At 42.8% G+C, this 15,660-nt stretch overlaps 1 protein-coding gene across 1 annotated transcript in view; it reads left to right on the top strand.

Annotated features, from left to right (window-relative positions):
- Positions 1–15,660, top strand: part of ABCB6 (ATP binding cassette subfamily B member 6 (LAN blood group)) — a 72,186-nt gene that overhangs the window by 34,631 nt on the left and 21,895 nt on the right. Inside the window, exons 7-15 of the mRNA XM_068246008.1 lie at positions 1,045–1,166; positions 5,482–5,591; positions 6,949–7,014; positions 8,498–8,623; positions 8,715–8,791; positions 9,215–9,278; positions 9,593–9,678; positions 12,913–12,970; positions 13,177–13,281. Coding sequence (XP_068102109.1) covers positions 1,045–1,166; positions 5,482–5,591; positions 6,949–7,014; positions 8,498–8,623; positions 8,715–8,791; positions 9,215–9,278; positions 9,593–9,678; positions 12,913–12,970; positions 13,177–13,281 — 814 coding nt within the window. The remainder of the gene's footprint in view (positions 1–1,044; positions 1,167–5,481; positions 5,592–6,948; positions 7,015–8,497; positions 8,624–8,714; positions 8,792–9,214; positions 9,279–9,592; positions 9,679–12,912; positions 12,971–13,176; positions 13,282–15,660) is intronic.

Raw genomic sequence — 15,660 nt, 5'->3', positions numbered from 1 at the left:
CATTTTTTGCATCCCCCCTTCCCTAAATAGGCCCTACACTACAATCCATACACTATATATTACATCCATAGGCATATGCGTATGATAAGGATTAGATTGTGAGCCCCTCTGTGGGACAGGTTAAGTGACAAAGCAGTACTTTGTACACGGCTGTGCTAGATCGCAGCTCTGCACAAATGTTTTTCTATGTTGAATGTAAATAACAACCTGCCAGATCCGATCGCAGGCTGAATGCGGTGGCCCCCTGCGTGCATCGCAGGGAACGAGCGCTCGTTCCCTGCAAATCTCGCCTCTTGCAAGATGACGCCAATTGGCGTGACTGAGGAATTAGGAAACCACTCTGCGGCCACCGATCGGCGTTAGATCGGCGTTAGGTGGTCCCAGATTGGTTAAAGTGGAACTAAACTCATAACTTCCTTTCTGCTCTAAAATATTTTTTGCAGGGAGCACTGGAAGGATTAAGCCTCAGTGTTTACTATTGGGAAAAGCTACCTAGGCTGAGCTCCTGCAGTCTATTCAGTCACTCATAAGAGCTAATTAGACACTTGGATCTGGTTAAACAAACAGAACACAACAGTGAATTTCTTTAGCAACTGTTTGTGGAATAACGCTTTTCATTGTGTGCTCTGAAAGAGTTTTGGATCCGCTTTATAGGGCCACTTTCATGAAAAATTGTGAAATTTTAAATACGTGGGAACACATCCATGTGAGTGGTACATTTCTCCTAGAGTAAAATGCCCTATAAATTTTTTTTTTTTTTGCATGTCGCTGTCACGTACAGTAGGCAATAAACATCTGACAGGTATTTGACTCTTCCATCTACTCATGGGGAATCTCAGCATTTCCTTTAGTCTTTACAAAAGCACCAGCCAGCCTTCCTCATCTTTTGTACACTGTTTTGGTAGTTGGATTGAACAACTCCCATACAGTAAGTGAATTTGTGAATTAAGAAGGCCCTGAGAAACCCCCATTAGGAGATAGACTAGTCCAAAACCTGATTCGAGACCCAAAACCAAGACTGATCACCTTATTTTTCTCTTCCAGTTACATCGTATTCAGTATAGTTCCAACCATCGCGGATATTATCATCGGAATTATCTATTTCACATCTTCCTTCAACGCCTGGTTTGGCCTCATCATTTTTATCTGTATGACGTTATATCTGAGTAAGTATTTAGTGATACAGAGAGAGGTGTAGCCACCGTAGGTTACCGCTTACTAAGCTGTGCTATAATGATATAAAACACTAGTGACCTTAACCTGTTTAAAAACGGGCTAGGTCTGTCTCCGCGCCCGCCGCACACCCGGCCGCCCGCTCACACGCCCGCCTGGCTCTCTGTCCCTGTCCTCCTGCCTGTGTAAGGCTGGGTCCGTGTTGCGCACATGCGCAGTAGCATGTACGCAGGGACAGTTGCCTATTATTATAGAGGATGGTAATATGATAGGCTGTAGCGTGCTGCTTTACATTTCAGCCAGAAGTTATTCATATGTAGTTAAGCAATGCGAATGAGTGTTGCTGTGCTCCATGATCACCGTCCTCTAGATAATAATAAATTGCAAAGTTCCTCTTGCGGGTCGCTGTGCCACAAAGGTGTATAACCCTCTTAACAACATAATCCTTAATACACAGGGATAGCGCTCAACAGTCCTCAGCACATTCACTTCTCCTTCAGTAATGCAAATACTACAAAGTCCAGTAAATCAGCAGTCCAAAGAACATATAATCAGATTGCGCTCACCAGATTTGTAGGCTAACCGATTACAGATTAGCAGACTGCACATTCGGCCCAGCCAGTAACACTCCTACTTTTGCTCCTGATCGATCTTCATATGCTCCGAGTCCCCATTGGACAGAAACAAACACAATATATGGTGTAGTATTGTTTAGGGAATAAACAATCACCATCAGTGTTCCCACATGCACCTCACTCTGGGACAGATTTATCAAGAGTGTCTGAGACAAAATATTAGTAGGTTTTTAGAAATCTGTGCAGAACTGTCTCAGACATCTCAAGAAATCATTAGATAGTGCAGATTCCTTCTAAAACTGTTGTAAAATAGGAAGAGCTAGGAAGGTCTCTCAGACAGTGCAGTGTGTGAGGGAATTGCTGTTGCTGAGGTAACCAACACACCTGCTGTATTGACAGCAGCAGGCTCTGAGGGGGAATTCAGCAGGGGGGAGGAGCACCACACAAATCATGTCTAGCATGCACTCTGCAATCATTTCTAGCCTGCAGTTCTACATCTGTAGAACTGCTATCAAGCACTTAATCTGCGCCAGTTTAGGGATGGATTTGCACTTTTCTTGACTGTAGTGCAGCTCTAGAAATTCATGGTAAATTATCACTATTACCTAGGATTTAAGAAGGTTTATATTATCATGCAGAACTGTTCTCCCTGCTGGTTAGAACAGATGAAGAAGAAAAAAAACTGTTGGTAAGCGCTTATTCCTTCAAAGGGAACCAGAGACGAATGGCCAGCTAAAATAGAAAAATATTTTATACATACCTGGGGCTTCTTCCATCCCCATAAGCCTGGATCGCTCCCACGCCGCCATCCTCCGCTTCCTGGATCCGCCGGTACCAGGCCCGTCACTTCCGGCGGATGCGGCCAATTGTCCGCATCACAGGGGCTCCCTCCATACCCGTACACATGCGGCTGTGCAGTAGGCAGCCACATGCGTAACTGTATGGAGAGAGCACTCTGTGATGCGGAGAATTGGCCGTGTCCGCCGGCCGACTGGCGGTAATGATGGGACCCGGTATCGGCGGATCCAGGCAGCGGAGGACGGGGGCGTGGGAGCGATCCGTGCGTATGGGGCTGGAGGAAGCCCCAGGTATGTATACTTCATCCTCTCTGGTTCCCTTTAACTATCTTCCAGATCTTGCCAGCATGTCATTCCACCTTCAAACTCCTAAGAACGCTCTCATAGGGTAATACTGTTTTATCTTATCAAATTTAAAAAAGTAGTGCACTTACAATCTCCATAAAATAATGCGCATATCAGGACGGGAGACGCTAGCCGTACATGGATTTTATAATATGTGCATTATTTTATGAAGGTTGTAAGTGAAATACTTTTTTAAATTTGATAAGATAAAACAGTATTACCCTATGTGAGCGTTTTAATGAGTTTAAAGGTGGAATGACATGCTGGGTCTGTGCATGCGTACGGGTTGCTGGTCTGTGCTGGGTCAGCCAGACAATCTGGTGAGCGGCCTATGTTTCTTCAATGGTGCTGGTAACCTACAGTGGGGGAGATTTATCAACGCATTACCAACAGTTTTTTTTCTTCTTCATCTGTTCTAACCAGCAGGGAGAACAGTTCTGCATGATAATATAAACCTTCTTAAATCCTAGGTAATAGTGATAATTTACCATGAATTTCTAGAGCTGCACTACAGTCAAGAAAAGTGCAAATCCATCCCTAAACTGGCGCAGATTAAGTGCTTGATAGCAGTTCTACAGATGTAGAACTGCAGGCTAGAAATGATTGCAGAGTGCATGCTAGACATGATTTGTGTGGTGCTCCTCCCCCCTGCTGAATTCCCCCTCAGAGCCTGCTGCTGTCAATACAGCAGGTGTGTTAGTTACCTCAGCTACAGAAATTCCCCTCACACACTGCACTGTCTGAGAGACCTTCCTAGCTCTTCCTATTTTACAACAGTTTTAGAAGGAATCTGCACTATCTAATGATTTCTTGAGATGTCTGAGACAGTTCTGCACAGATTTCTAAAAACCTACTAATATTTTGTCTCAGACACTCTTGATAAATCTGTCCCAGAGTGAGGTGCATGTGGGAACACTGATGGTGATTGTTTATTCCCTAAACAATACTACACCATATATTGTGTTTGTTTCTGTCCAATGGGGACTCGGAGCATATGAAGATCGATCAGGAGCAAAAGTAGGAGTGTTACTGGCTGGGCCGAATGTGCATTCTGCTAATCTGTAATCGGTTAGCCTACTAATCTGGTGAGCGCAATCTGATTATAGGTTCTTTGGACTGCTGATTTACTGGACTTTGTAGTATTTGCATTACTGGAGAAGTGATTGTGCTGAGGACTGTGTTGAGCGCTATCCCTGTGTATTAAGGATTCATATGTAGTTGCAGGGTAAAACCCCGAGCACAGGGAAAGGACGATGATGATTGTGCCTATACAATAAAATATGATTTAGTTTTTTGGGGATCTTAAAGAGAACCTGAGACAAGGGGGTAAAAGAATTGATACTTACCTGGGGCTTCCTCCATCCCCATGACTATAGTTGCCTCCCTTGCAGTCCTCCTGAGTGGCTCCGCTGGCCTGCTATCGGCCCGGCAATCCTCCTCCAGAGTCGCCAGTCAGGCTCTTCTGCACCGCGCATGCATTTAAAGTGTACTGGAGCCAGAACTCGGGTACAAAATGAGATACTTGCCTAAAGAGAGGGAAGCCTCAGCATCCTATTGAGGCTTCTCTCAGTGCTCTGAGCATGGCCCCCAGGAAGATTGGTGACAACAGATAGTCGGCAGTCTTATCCTCTTCCCATCAGCGTTACCACGCGAGCACGCATGCACAGTAAGCTGGAGCTGCTCGTGTATGAGAGGCTCCGTTATACTGCACATGCGCGGCCGCGCTCGCATGCCTACTGTACGGTCACACTCATCAGGAGAGGAGCGCTGCTCTGATGTGGAGGGAGGACGCTGTAAGTAAGGGGGGGACGTAGGAGTACGGAGGGAAGCCTCAATAGAATCCTGAGGCTTCCCTCTCTTCCGGTAAATATCTCTGAACCTGAGCTTTGGCTCGTGTACGTTTTAAAGAGACACTGAAGCGGAAAAAAATGATGCTATAATGAATTGGTTGTGTAGTACGGATAATTACTAGAACATTAGTAGTAAAGAAAATATTCTCATATTTTTATTGTCAGTTATATAGTGTTTTTTTTATAACCTTGCATCCTTCTCTAATATTTGCAGTTTACACACTACTCCGCATTCTAAATGTTTTTATGTAGCAGCCCAGTGAACTGTTGACCTGTCCTCTGCAGAGAAAAAGAAAATTCAGTGACTGATAGTTGAGATAACAAGGTTCAGAAGACAGAGCTCTCTGCTACTTTGAAAGTGGTGGAGCTCAATGGCTCTTTTGCATAGATAACAACTGGAGTTTAACTCTTCCTGTACTGGAAACAATATTAGACTTTTGTCTCGGCTCCTAATGTTTTATTTCTTAGCTGTACTTCACATACAAATCATTATATCCTAATTTTTTTGCTAAGTCCCTGAGTTTTTTGTTACACTTTACAGGGTCAGTTCACCAACAAATTAAAGCCAAAGCAGTTTAGTTGTATCTTGCACAGACTGAAACATAAGTGCAGGTTAGTGTTTAATGTTAAAGTACCAGGGTTTCAACTGTCTTAAATGTTCATGTTTTCTCCTTTTTGTGTGCTCCTGTGTCCTCCGTGGTTTCGGAAACCTCTTCTAACTGTCTTGTTATTGATTCACAGCTCTCACCATCATCATCACAGAATGGAGAACAAAGTACCGCCGGGATATGAACACCAGAGACAACGAGGCCAAATCCCGAGCCGTGGACTCTCTGCTGAACTTTGAAACGGTAACACCCCTTCCTTGCGTGCGGCAGACTCTGCTCACTGCTGGTGTTTTATAGTGGCTATTATATGCTCGTGCTGTTTACTGTAGCTTTGTTTTACGTGGAAAGATCTATAGAGGGTGTGGTGTGCAGGAACATGGGAACCTGTCTTTCAGTCCTCACAGTCTAATGACTTTATATGTCAAAACTTTACTATTACCCTAAAGTGAGATTCAGAAAAAAAAGTAGATACTCACATATATAGAGGGATGGCACTGAATGCCCTCGTCCCAGCACTGTCTGCCCATTGAAGCTATTTGACCTGTAGGTGAGATATCTCCTCAGGACTCTTCATGAAGGCTTTGAAAGTACTTTGGTGAATTTGGAAGTACTGTTGTCCCCCAAGTACTTCCGAAGAGAAACAGCTCCATACTGCACATGCTCAGTATGGATCTGCCCATCTTTGGTAGCACGAGCCATGAAGATGTGAGATTTGAATGGAGGACAGCAGGGGAACGAGGAGACAAAGAGAAGACCGATAAGGAAGCCCCCAGAGCAGGCATAGCTAGGTGATGGGCGGGACAAAGAGAGGCCAATGTGGGAGAGGCCGTCCTCAGGTAAAGGTGTATAGGGGAGACCTGCACTGGGCAGCCAGGTACTTGCATAAAGGAAACTTAAACTGAGAAGGATATGGATGTTTCCTTTTCAACAATACCAGTTGCTTGCCGGTCTTGCTGATCTCTTTGCGGCAGTAGTATCTGGAATTTCACACCTGAAACAAGCATGCAGCTAATCTAGCCTGACTTCAGTCAGAGCACCTGATCTGCATGCTTGTTCAGGGGCTGTGGCTTAAAGTATTAGAGACACAGTATCAGCAGGGCAGCCAGGCAACTGGTATTATTTTAAAAGGAAAAACACATATCCTTCTCAGTTTAGGTTCCCTATAAAGCAGAGACAGCAGGAGGAGAGATTTATTTTCAAGTGGAACCCCCTGAGCTGCCCTATAGGATCCAGAGCCTTCCCTCTTTATTACTATTTTTTTTTTACTTGGCCAACTTTAGCTCCTACTAGTCTTGCAAGATTCAGAGGAAAACTGCTGCTGCCATTTTTTTCCCACGCTGGCTTCACACTCCTAAAACAATGCCGATTGAGCAGAAACTTTCATCCAGCGTGATCGGCTCTGTTGATTTTTGCTGAAAATTAATCGATTGGGAATTGTCTGCCGCATTGATTTCAAGCAGATTTGATCAAATGATCACATCGTCTGGATGTTGGTGCAAAAATCGACCATTATATGGCCACCTTTAGTCTGTCTGTCTGTAGATATGCTAAATTCATTTAGCGTTGACACTTTTTTTTTTTTTTTAATAATTTTTTTTAGGTAAAGTATTATAATGCTGAAGATTATGAGGTCAACAGATTCAATGATTCCATCCTGAAGTACCAGGTAAACCAGCAGGACTCCGGGCTGTAGTCATCTTGTTATGTGTTTGGTTTCCTATGGGAATTTCTCTCTGTGTTTGCCCTTTGTTGCCTGTCTGTTATGATTTCTCTTGCACGTGCGGTTTAAGCATGCTCACTGTTACCGGTCTGGGATGATTTCTCTTGCACGTGTGGTTTAGACATGCTCACTGTTACCGGTCTGGGATGATTTCTCTTGCATGTGCGGTTTAGGCATGCTCACTGTTACCGGTCTGGGATGATTTCTCTTGCACGTCTGGTTTAGGCTTACACACTGTTACCGGTCTGTGATTATTTCTCTTGCACGTGCGGTTTAGGCATGCTCACTGTTACCGGTCTGGGATGATTTCTCTTGCACGTGTGGTTTAGACATGCTCACTGTTACCGGTCTGGGATGATTTCTCTTGCATGTGCGGTTTAGGCATGCTCACTGTTACCGGTCTGGGATGATTTCTCTTGCACGTCTGGTTTAGGCTTACACACTGTTACCGGTCTGTGATTATTTCTCTTGCACGTGCGGTTTAGGCATGCTCACTGTTACCGGTCGGGATGATTTCTCTTGCACTCTGGTTTAGGCATACTCGCTGTTACCGGTCGGGATGATTTCTCTTGCACTCTGGTTTAGGCATACTCGCTGTTACCGGTCGGGATGATTTCTCTTGCACGTGCGGTTTAGGCATACTCGCTGTTACCGGTCTGTGATGATTTCTCTTGCACGTCTGGTTTAGGCTTACACACTGTTACCGGTCTGTGATGATTTCTCTTGCACGTCTGGTTTAGGCTTACACACTGTTACCGGTCTGTGATGATTTCTCTTGCACTCTGGTTTAGGCTTACACACTGTTACCGGTCTGTGATGATTTCTCTTGCACGTGCGGTTTAGGCATGCTCACTGTTACCGGTCGGGATGATTTCTCTTGCACTCTGGTTTAGGCATACTCGCTGTTACCGGTCGGGATGATTTCTCTTGCACTCCGGTTTAGGCATACTCGCTGTTACCGGTCTGTGATGATTTCTCTTGCACGTCTGGTTTAGGCTTACACACTGTTACCGGTCTGTGATGATTTCTCTTGCACGTCTGGTTTAGGCTTACACACTGTTACCGGTCTGTGATGATTTCTCTTGCTCGTCTGGTTTAGGGTTACACACTGTTACCGGTCTGTGATGATTTCTCTTGCACTCCGGTTTAGGCATGCTCACTGTTGCCTTCTGTGACGATTTCTCTTGCATGTGCGGTTTATGCATGCACAACATTGCCTGTCTGTGATGATTTCTCTTGCACGTGCGAATTAGGCATGCACACTGTTACCTTTCTGTGATGATTTTCTTGCCAGTCTGCTTTAGGCATGTACACTGTTGCCCGTCTGTGATGATTTCTCTTGCACTCAGGTTTAGGCATGCTCACTGTTGCAAGTCTGTGATGATTTCTACACTCCAGTTTAGACATGTATCCATATGTTATTTTCCAGGTGTCGGAGTGGAAGGTTAATGCCACACTGGCCTTTTTGAACCAGACTCAGAACCTGATCATTGGGCTGGGCCTGCTGGCCGGATCTTTGCTGTGTGCTTACTTTGTCACGGAGAACAAGTTTAAGGTAGGTTGTGAGAAGCCGTGGAATCCCTGTGCTGGATTTTCTCATAGGCTGGCAATGCACATCTGACTACTTTTCTTTCTTGAACTCGTAGGTTGGAGACTATGTGCTGTTTGGTACCTATATCATCCAGCTGTACACGCCTCTTAACTGGTTCGGCACCTACTACAGGTCAGTGAAAGCTGGAGAAAAGAGTGCGGTGCTTGTGGATCTGTTTTACTGAGCTTTCTACAGAGATGATCAATACACAAAGGGTTAATTCAAAGCGCGGCAGAAGCAAAAGTAAGCCGACCGGGCCTCCAGGGCAACCCGGGCAAAACTGAGCCACCCGGGCCTCCTCCCAGCAAAGCTAAACTGGCTGCCGGGTCTTCCCCCGGCAAAACTGAGCCGCCCGAGCCTCCCCTAAAATACTTTTAATTTACAGAAATCTACATGACAGCTTTTAGAATTTGTTTTGGCTTTTATTGTTTCTCCACTACTCGGGTTCCCTCGTTGGGGAGCAGCACAAGAGAAGTCCTGATGGCAGGAATAAAAGGCTATGGTGGAAGAAGTTACAGAGGTAAATGTATTTCTAAATGTGTTTTTCATTTCTAGGATGATCCAGAACTCATTTATTGACATGGAGAATATGTTCGAGCTGTTTGGTGAAGAGCAGGAGGTAAGTTTATATCACCCGAGGAAAGTTCAATGTGGATATCAGAATGTTTCCTTAAAGGACACCTGAAGTGAGAGAGATATGGAGGTTGCCATATTAATTTCCTTTTAAACCATACCAGTTGCCTGGCTGTCCTGCTGATCTTTCATGCATCAGAAATAGCAGAGTCACAACCTGAAACAAGCATGCAGCAAATCCAGTCGGACTTCAGTCAGAAATGTGTGATCTGCATGCTTACAGCCTCCATATCCCTCCCGCCTCAGATGTTTTGTTTGAGCCTCCGTCTGATCACTGTCTGGCTCTTTCTGTGTTTACAGGTGAAGGACGTGGTTAACGCTTCGCCCCTGAGGTTCCGCGACGGGAGAATTGAGTTTGAGAACGTCCATTTCAGCTACATGGATGGGTATGGTCAGCTGGGAATAAACTCATGCAGTACACCCCTTCATTGCCACACACCAAGGCCCACCATAGAGCCACAAATACCAGCCACATACTATAAAGAGGAACTGTAGTGAAACTAACGAAATTAGTATAATTGATTATTTTATGCAATATTAATTCATAAATTATTTAGTCAATGTTTGTCTATTGTAAAAAAAATTCCATTCTAAAATTTTAGCACAGGTGGCAACATCTTTAGTGGTGGCAGGTGCAGCTCTGCGGAATGCCTGTTTCTAAGAATTCCATATAGCTGAACAGCCTAGGCTGTGACATCACTGGGAGGGTGGGGCTACATGCCACTATACAGCAATATATAGATATAGAACGTTTTTCTGATGCTGAAACCAGGAAAATTACCGTAAAAGTAGGCATCCTGAATGATTTACTGCATTTAACGATATGCCACTACAGTTCCTCTTTAAAGCGGAATGAAGCACAGCATTTCTTCTTTGCTCTAATAGATTATTTACAGCATATTATATAAAATCAGCATTTTTTTTTAACTAGAACAGCATTCAAAGGGTTACACACAGAACTTAAAAGTTCAGTGCAGAGAAATCTGGACACATCCGAAGTTGTAGATAATGTTATCTTGTGTTTAATTGTATCAAGTGAGGAATGTAAATAAACACTTCTCCTACACTGCCAGGTCCCCTGAACAAAGTCAGACAATTTAGAAAGCATTTCTGCTTGTTAGAACATGAATAAAGCAGTTTATAAAAAAAAATGCAAAGTCAGCTTTCAGAGCAAGAAAAAAAAAGTGTACTTTGGGAACGTATAATTTCTAAATGCGTTCTAATACTTATGCAGAAAAGCAAATATGATAACCGTACGGCATGTAAAAAGTAGGAAAATATCCTTTTATTGAATATTATATCAGGATTTTATACCGCTTTAATATGTGATCATTACAGTCAGTAAGATGCTAATAATTCCAAGTGCCATGCAAATTGTATGTAGCTTGTAACCTGGTTGATCAAAAGAACTGCACATTGACCGTGATTGGCCCAGTTTCAAGATGCGTGCATTGTGTATTAAATTGGGATTATACTCCCAAAACTAAATTTCCAGTGACTGCTCTTAGTTACTTAAAACAAAATATTTGAAAGTATTCCCAAATATATTCCCTGTGTGTAAAATCATTTATTTTCACTGCAGACAGCAGTAAAGGCTTGCTTATTTCTGGTCATTGGTAAAGGCAAGAATCTCCCTGTGCTTGTGTCTTAACTCTGCCCACTCCCTCTGCTGAAGTGACTTAGCTGTTGCCAGGGAGATGTATCTGTTCAGGGGAGGGAAGGGGCAGAGTGAAGACACAGTCACAGGGAATTTGTTGCCTTTGCCGATAACATGAGATAAGTGAGCTTCTTCTGCTTTCTGCAGTGAAAATAAATGATTTTACATACTGGGAATGCTTTCAAATGTTTTTATGTAACTTTAGAGTAGTTACTGAAATTTTAGTTTTAGGGGTATAATCCTACTTGAAATTTGCATGCAAGTTGGAAATATTTGAATCTCGTTGATCATCTATAATTAACATGTTTGATTCAACAAAAACAATCACATTGCTAAGAAATTGATTGTATTATCTGAAACACATTGCTGATAGATATCCAAAAGGAACACCTGAAAATGTGGATCAAACTAAGTAAATCAGTCATTTGTTTTTAATTTGTAATTTTTCTTATTCAAAAGGATTCCACTTATGCAACAACAACAAAAAATTAATAAAATGTAATATACAAATCTGCACATCTTGCCACATGCAATGAAAATATGAAATACATTAGTAAATTCTATAGACCTCTTTCTAGCTACATAAGAGGCAGAGTATTTTTAGGTGTCGGTTTTATATTACAAGTGTAAGAGCTTGTGGACTATGGCTCTATTAACATGAGCGTTAATCCATGGAGTGACAGCGTTGCAGATTATTTTCAGCATTGCTTATAATTCTGTCATTGACCTGAATAAAATTACCTCTACTGATAAGACTGCACTGGGGTGGGATTTAGCAGCCAAGAAGAAGCGATATACCCGTGCATAGCTGTGAGGCCTTTTTCAGATGGGTGGCTGAACTGCGCGCTTGTCGAGCAGTTCAGCATCCGGGCTGCCAATCACGAGCTCCTTTTGGGGTAAATTTAAAACGGATCTGAACTCGGATCTTCCTCTCTCCTCTAAAGGATAGGCAACAGCATAATATTTTAAGAGGAGCTCTCAGCATTACTATCTCAGAAACTGTCCACATTTTGATTTTAGTGATTTTTCTATTGTAAAAAAAGAGAAAATCCTTTGTAGGATTTTCCATTTTGACTGTGTCTATCTTGAAACTATTTCTGACATAATTTCCTCCCTTACTCTGTCTGTGTATCTTTGCCCGCCCCCTCCCAGTCTTCGGACACACCCACCTAGCTCTGCAGTAGAAAGTGCATTGTCTCAGCATAAGAAATATTGGCCAATCAGAGAGGAACAGAGGTGTGGGAGGGGAAAACGGGAGGGAAAGAGGCTTCAGCCAATCAGGCTGTATTAGTTAAGTCTGGGGGGGAAAGAAAAAAAGGAAATCCAGCATGCTTGGCATTTTCCTTTGTGCGGCAGATGTACCAAATAAGAGCCGAGGAAACTGGGGAATGATCTTTAATGGAGAACAAAAGTAAGAGTGATTTTTAACTTTTGGATTGCCTGGTTAGCATCCTTATTGCTTGGTTACCAGATAAAAATAAAGAATTGATTTTATGCCTGACAGTTAAAAACATTTGTTGGAGCTTACAGAACCCCCGCAATAAATCTGCAGTATGTCTACTTCCTGCTTTCATGGAAGCAGACAAAGGGTTACAATCTTGTGTTTACACATTAACTGTATCTGCTGAGGACTGCCAAATTTCTGTGCTGACACAGTTGAGAAATCAAATAACACTTTTGATCACTTTAAGATGAGGGGGAGTTAGATAGGCTCTTCTCTCTAAAAACACACAGGGTGCATTTCTCTCTGTTTTCAGGTCCACTTTAAATGCAGCTGAGTGGCAGTGGTTGTAACCCCCACGTGTGCCAGCTCTTCGCAAGCGGCGGTGTTACTCCGCGGCAGAAAACATAGAAATATTGTGTCTAAGCACGGCTGTGCTCAGATATTACTCTTTAGGGGAGGGGGAGGGAATGCCCATTCAACATCCTCTCCTCTCATATATGTCTTTCTCCTCTACTACAGGCGGGAGATCCTGAGAGACATCTCATTCACAGTGATGCCCGGGCAAACTGTGGCACTGGTGAGTTCCTTGTTTATCAGTCCTCCATTTCCCTTTACTGCATTCTACTATATGTCACTAAGGTGCCTTTTTGAGGTGGAATAACCTTTTATCTGCTTCACTTCTGCTGCAGCTTTCTTTGTTGTAGTCCCAGCGTGTGCCGAGATCTCGCCTATACAATGGCTTGGCTCTGTCTGGTCTTATTAAGCTGTCATTATTTCTCTCAGGTGGGTCCCTCAGGCTCAGGGAAAAGCACCATCATACGTCTCCTCTTCCGCTTCTATGATGTGAAAGGTGGGAGTGTCAGGATTGACGGGCAGGATATATCCACAGTAAGTTTAGTGTAACTTTTTTGTCAGGGCCAACAAATGCCGCAGTTAGAACTAGTGTGTGATTACAGGCAGCGGTCACTCTGCTCAGCAGTAATGTGGCAGCAGCTGCTGTTCTGGAACAGGATAATTCCTCTTGGCCCTCATTGCAGGAGTGGATTGTATAATTCCTCTTGGCCCTCATTGCAGGAGTGGATTGTATTCCTGGCAAGTGGCCTCAGTGCCAACGTCTCTAAAGTTTAGTAAAGTTCAACTTCACACACTGATGTTTTCCCAGTCCTCAGGCAGTCTCTGGCAGGGCTTATTTTCATCCATGTACAAGCAACTACAGTAGATTAACTGATGAATCACTTTTAACCACTTCAAAGCGAGAGCAATTTTCACATATCAACGCTGCTCCCAATTATTTAACAAAAACTTTATTACTAGTTATCACACCCAAATGATCTATATATTGTTTTTTTGGTTTTTTTTGGGACAAATTAAGATTTTAGAGTGTGATAATGTTGTTTATTAATTACCTTATTTTCTATGCATTTTAAAGGGAAAATATAGAAAAAAACACACTACTTCCCCATCTACATCCATAATAGCTTTACAATAAACAGTGCTAAGTATAAGTGAAATCCACAAATTTTAATTACTTATCCACCCTGGTTATTACAACATATGGATTATGTTCCTAGGACAATGTATCGTGACAATCTTGTATTTGGAAATAAAGGTGTCTTTTTTCTGTTTTTTGCCTTCTCATTGCACACTATCGATGATTACAAAACTTTATTTGCAAAAGTAACAGTAATATACCCTTATGGCACACATATTTTAAAAGCCAAGTTCCTAATGTTTCTATATGTTTTTTTCTTTTATATGCTGTCACTTCGTTTTCAGTTTACAAGTCTTTTATTTTGGTACAGAATATGCAAAAATGTAATTGCTTCAGTTTGTGCCTAAAAAGAATACACAAGACATGGACCTCAACCCTAAAACTTTCTAAACTCTATTCTACTAGCTATCACGGTTAAAATGTTACCACATATTTCTCTTGTAGTTTTGCTAAAACTTTCCCAGGTTTGATCATAATTTTGAAATGACTTTTTTGTTGGATTGAGTTTGACCCCACCTATTTTTTTATGGATCCAGGCTTTAAGACGCACCAAACTGTATTCTACGATTAAAATGCTACCACATGTGCCTCATTTCGTAAGAGACTGGTGGTGCACTCTCCATAACTACACTGGATGTATATATACATCCAGTTGTCATTAAGTAGTTAAACATCCTGGTCAGGATAAAATGTAGAGAAACCGAGAGCCCAATATAGTGTAGTATGTTAAGCATAAATGAAGTAAGGCAAATCAGTGAGAAGAATATACTCACAAATGTGGGTTACCACACAGGCAACCACTGTATAGGCAGGTGAGGAGATTAGACCTGTCCTCACTCAGGGATAAGAAGTCGCTCTCTGTAGATGAGAGAAAGGGTTAGATCACCCCTCCACCAGGGGTGGACACGGTATAGCAGTAGAAGAACAGAGGCGCCAGCAGGATAAAAGTAGATAAAAACTTTAAAATTTGCTGGGAGGAAGTGGTGGACTTACCTCCATAAAGCAGAAACGAAAGACTGTCTGAATAGCAGCAATCACATTTATTAAATAGTACCCCAAAAAAGTGCAATGCGTTTCGCAGGCCCAGCCCGCTTCATCAGGCAATAAACATGGGCACCAAACAGAATTTAGGCAATAGCAGGTGTAGCGCCTCAGTGGTCAGGATATCCTGTACCAGCTGGTTCCTGTAGCACAGACTGGCAGAGCGTGAGAGAGTGTTGCTCTTCTCAGAAAGCTCAGTCTGTGCCCTTTTTCACTTGCTGCGTGTTAGTAGTGAAAGCTAGGTAGCATCCCAGCAGTAGAGATTTAGTTTAAACTTCAGCTTAGCTGCTTCAGGTCATGTGACCATGTTTTTTAAAGGCGACTTCTAGGTGCAGAAGCTTCATTTAAAATACACCTGTAGAGAGGAGGGGTGTAAAGTTAGATTCTTACTTGAGTAGTTGGAAGCTTCTGGTTGGTCCGGAGGTTTCTCAAAGCCCACCATTCCAGCCAGAAACTAGCTTAAGTAAAAGTGACTGCTGGTGACAATCTTAGTGTGTGCCACATTCAGTTCTAGAGGAACTTGAATAGCTTCCTGAAAGCACTATAAATATTTTTGGAATTTAGATCTGTCACAAAAAATTGCAGCCATCGTAAGAATGCCTAAGCTTCCCATTACTTCCTGTGGTGCTGCATGGTATTGCAGCCATTAGAACTGACAGGCTGACTGGTGCTGAGTTTGCAGGAGGCGTTCCCACAGGAGAAGTTTATACTTTGGAAATATCAGTGAAAGTGAA

This window comes from Hyperolius riggenbachi, chromosome 7, assembly GCF_040937935.1.
Source record: "Hyperolius riggenbachi isolate aHypRig1 chromosome 7, aHypRig1.pri, whole genome shotgun sequence".
Classification (NCBI taxonomy): domain Eukaryota; kingdom Metazoa; phylum Chordata; class Amphibia; order Anura; family Hyperoliidae; genus Hyperolius; species Hyperolius riggenbachi.
Note: the sequence above shows the minus strand (reverse complement) of the source record. Positions and strands in the feature narration are given on the sequence as shown.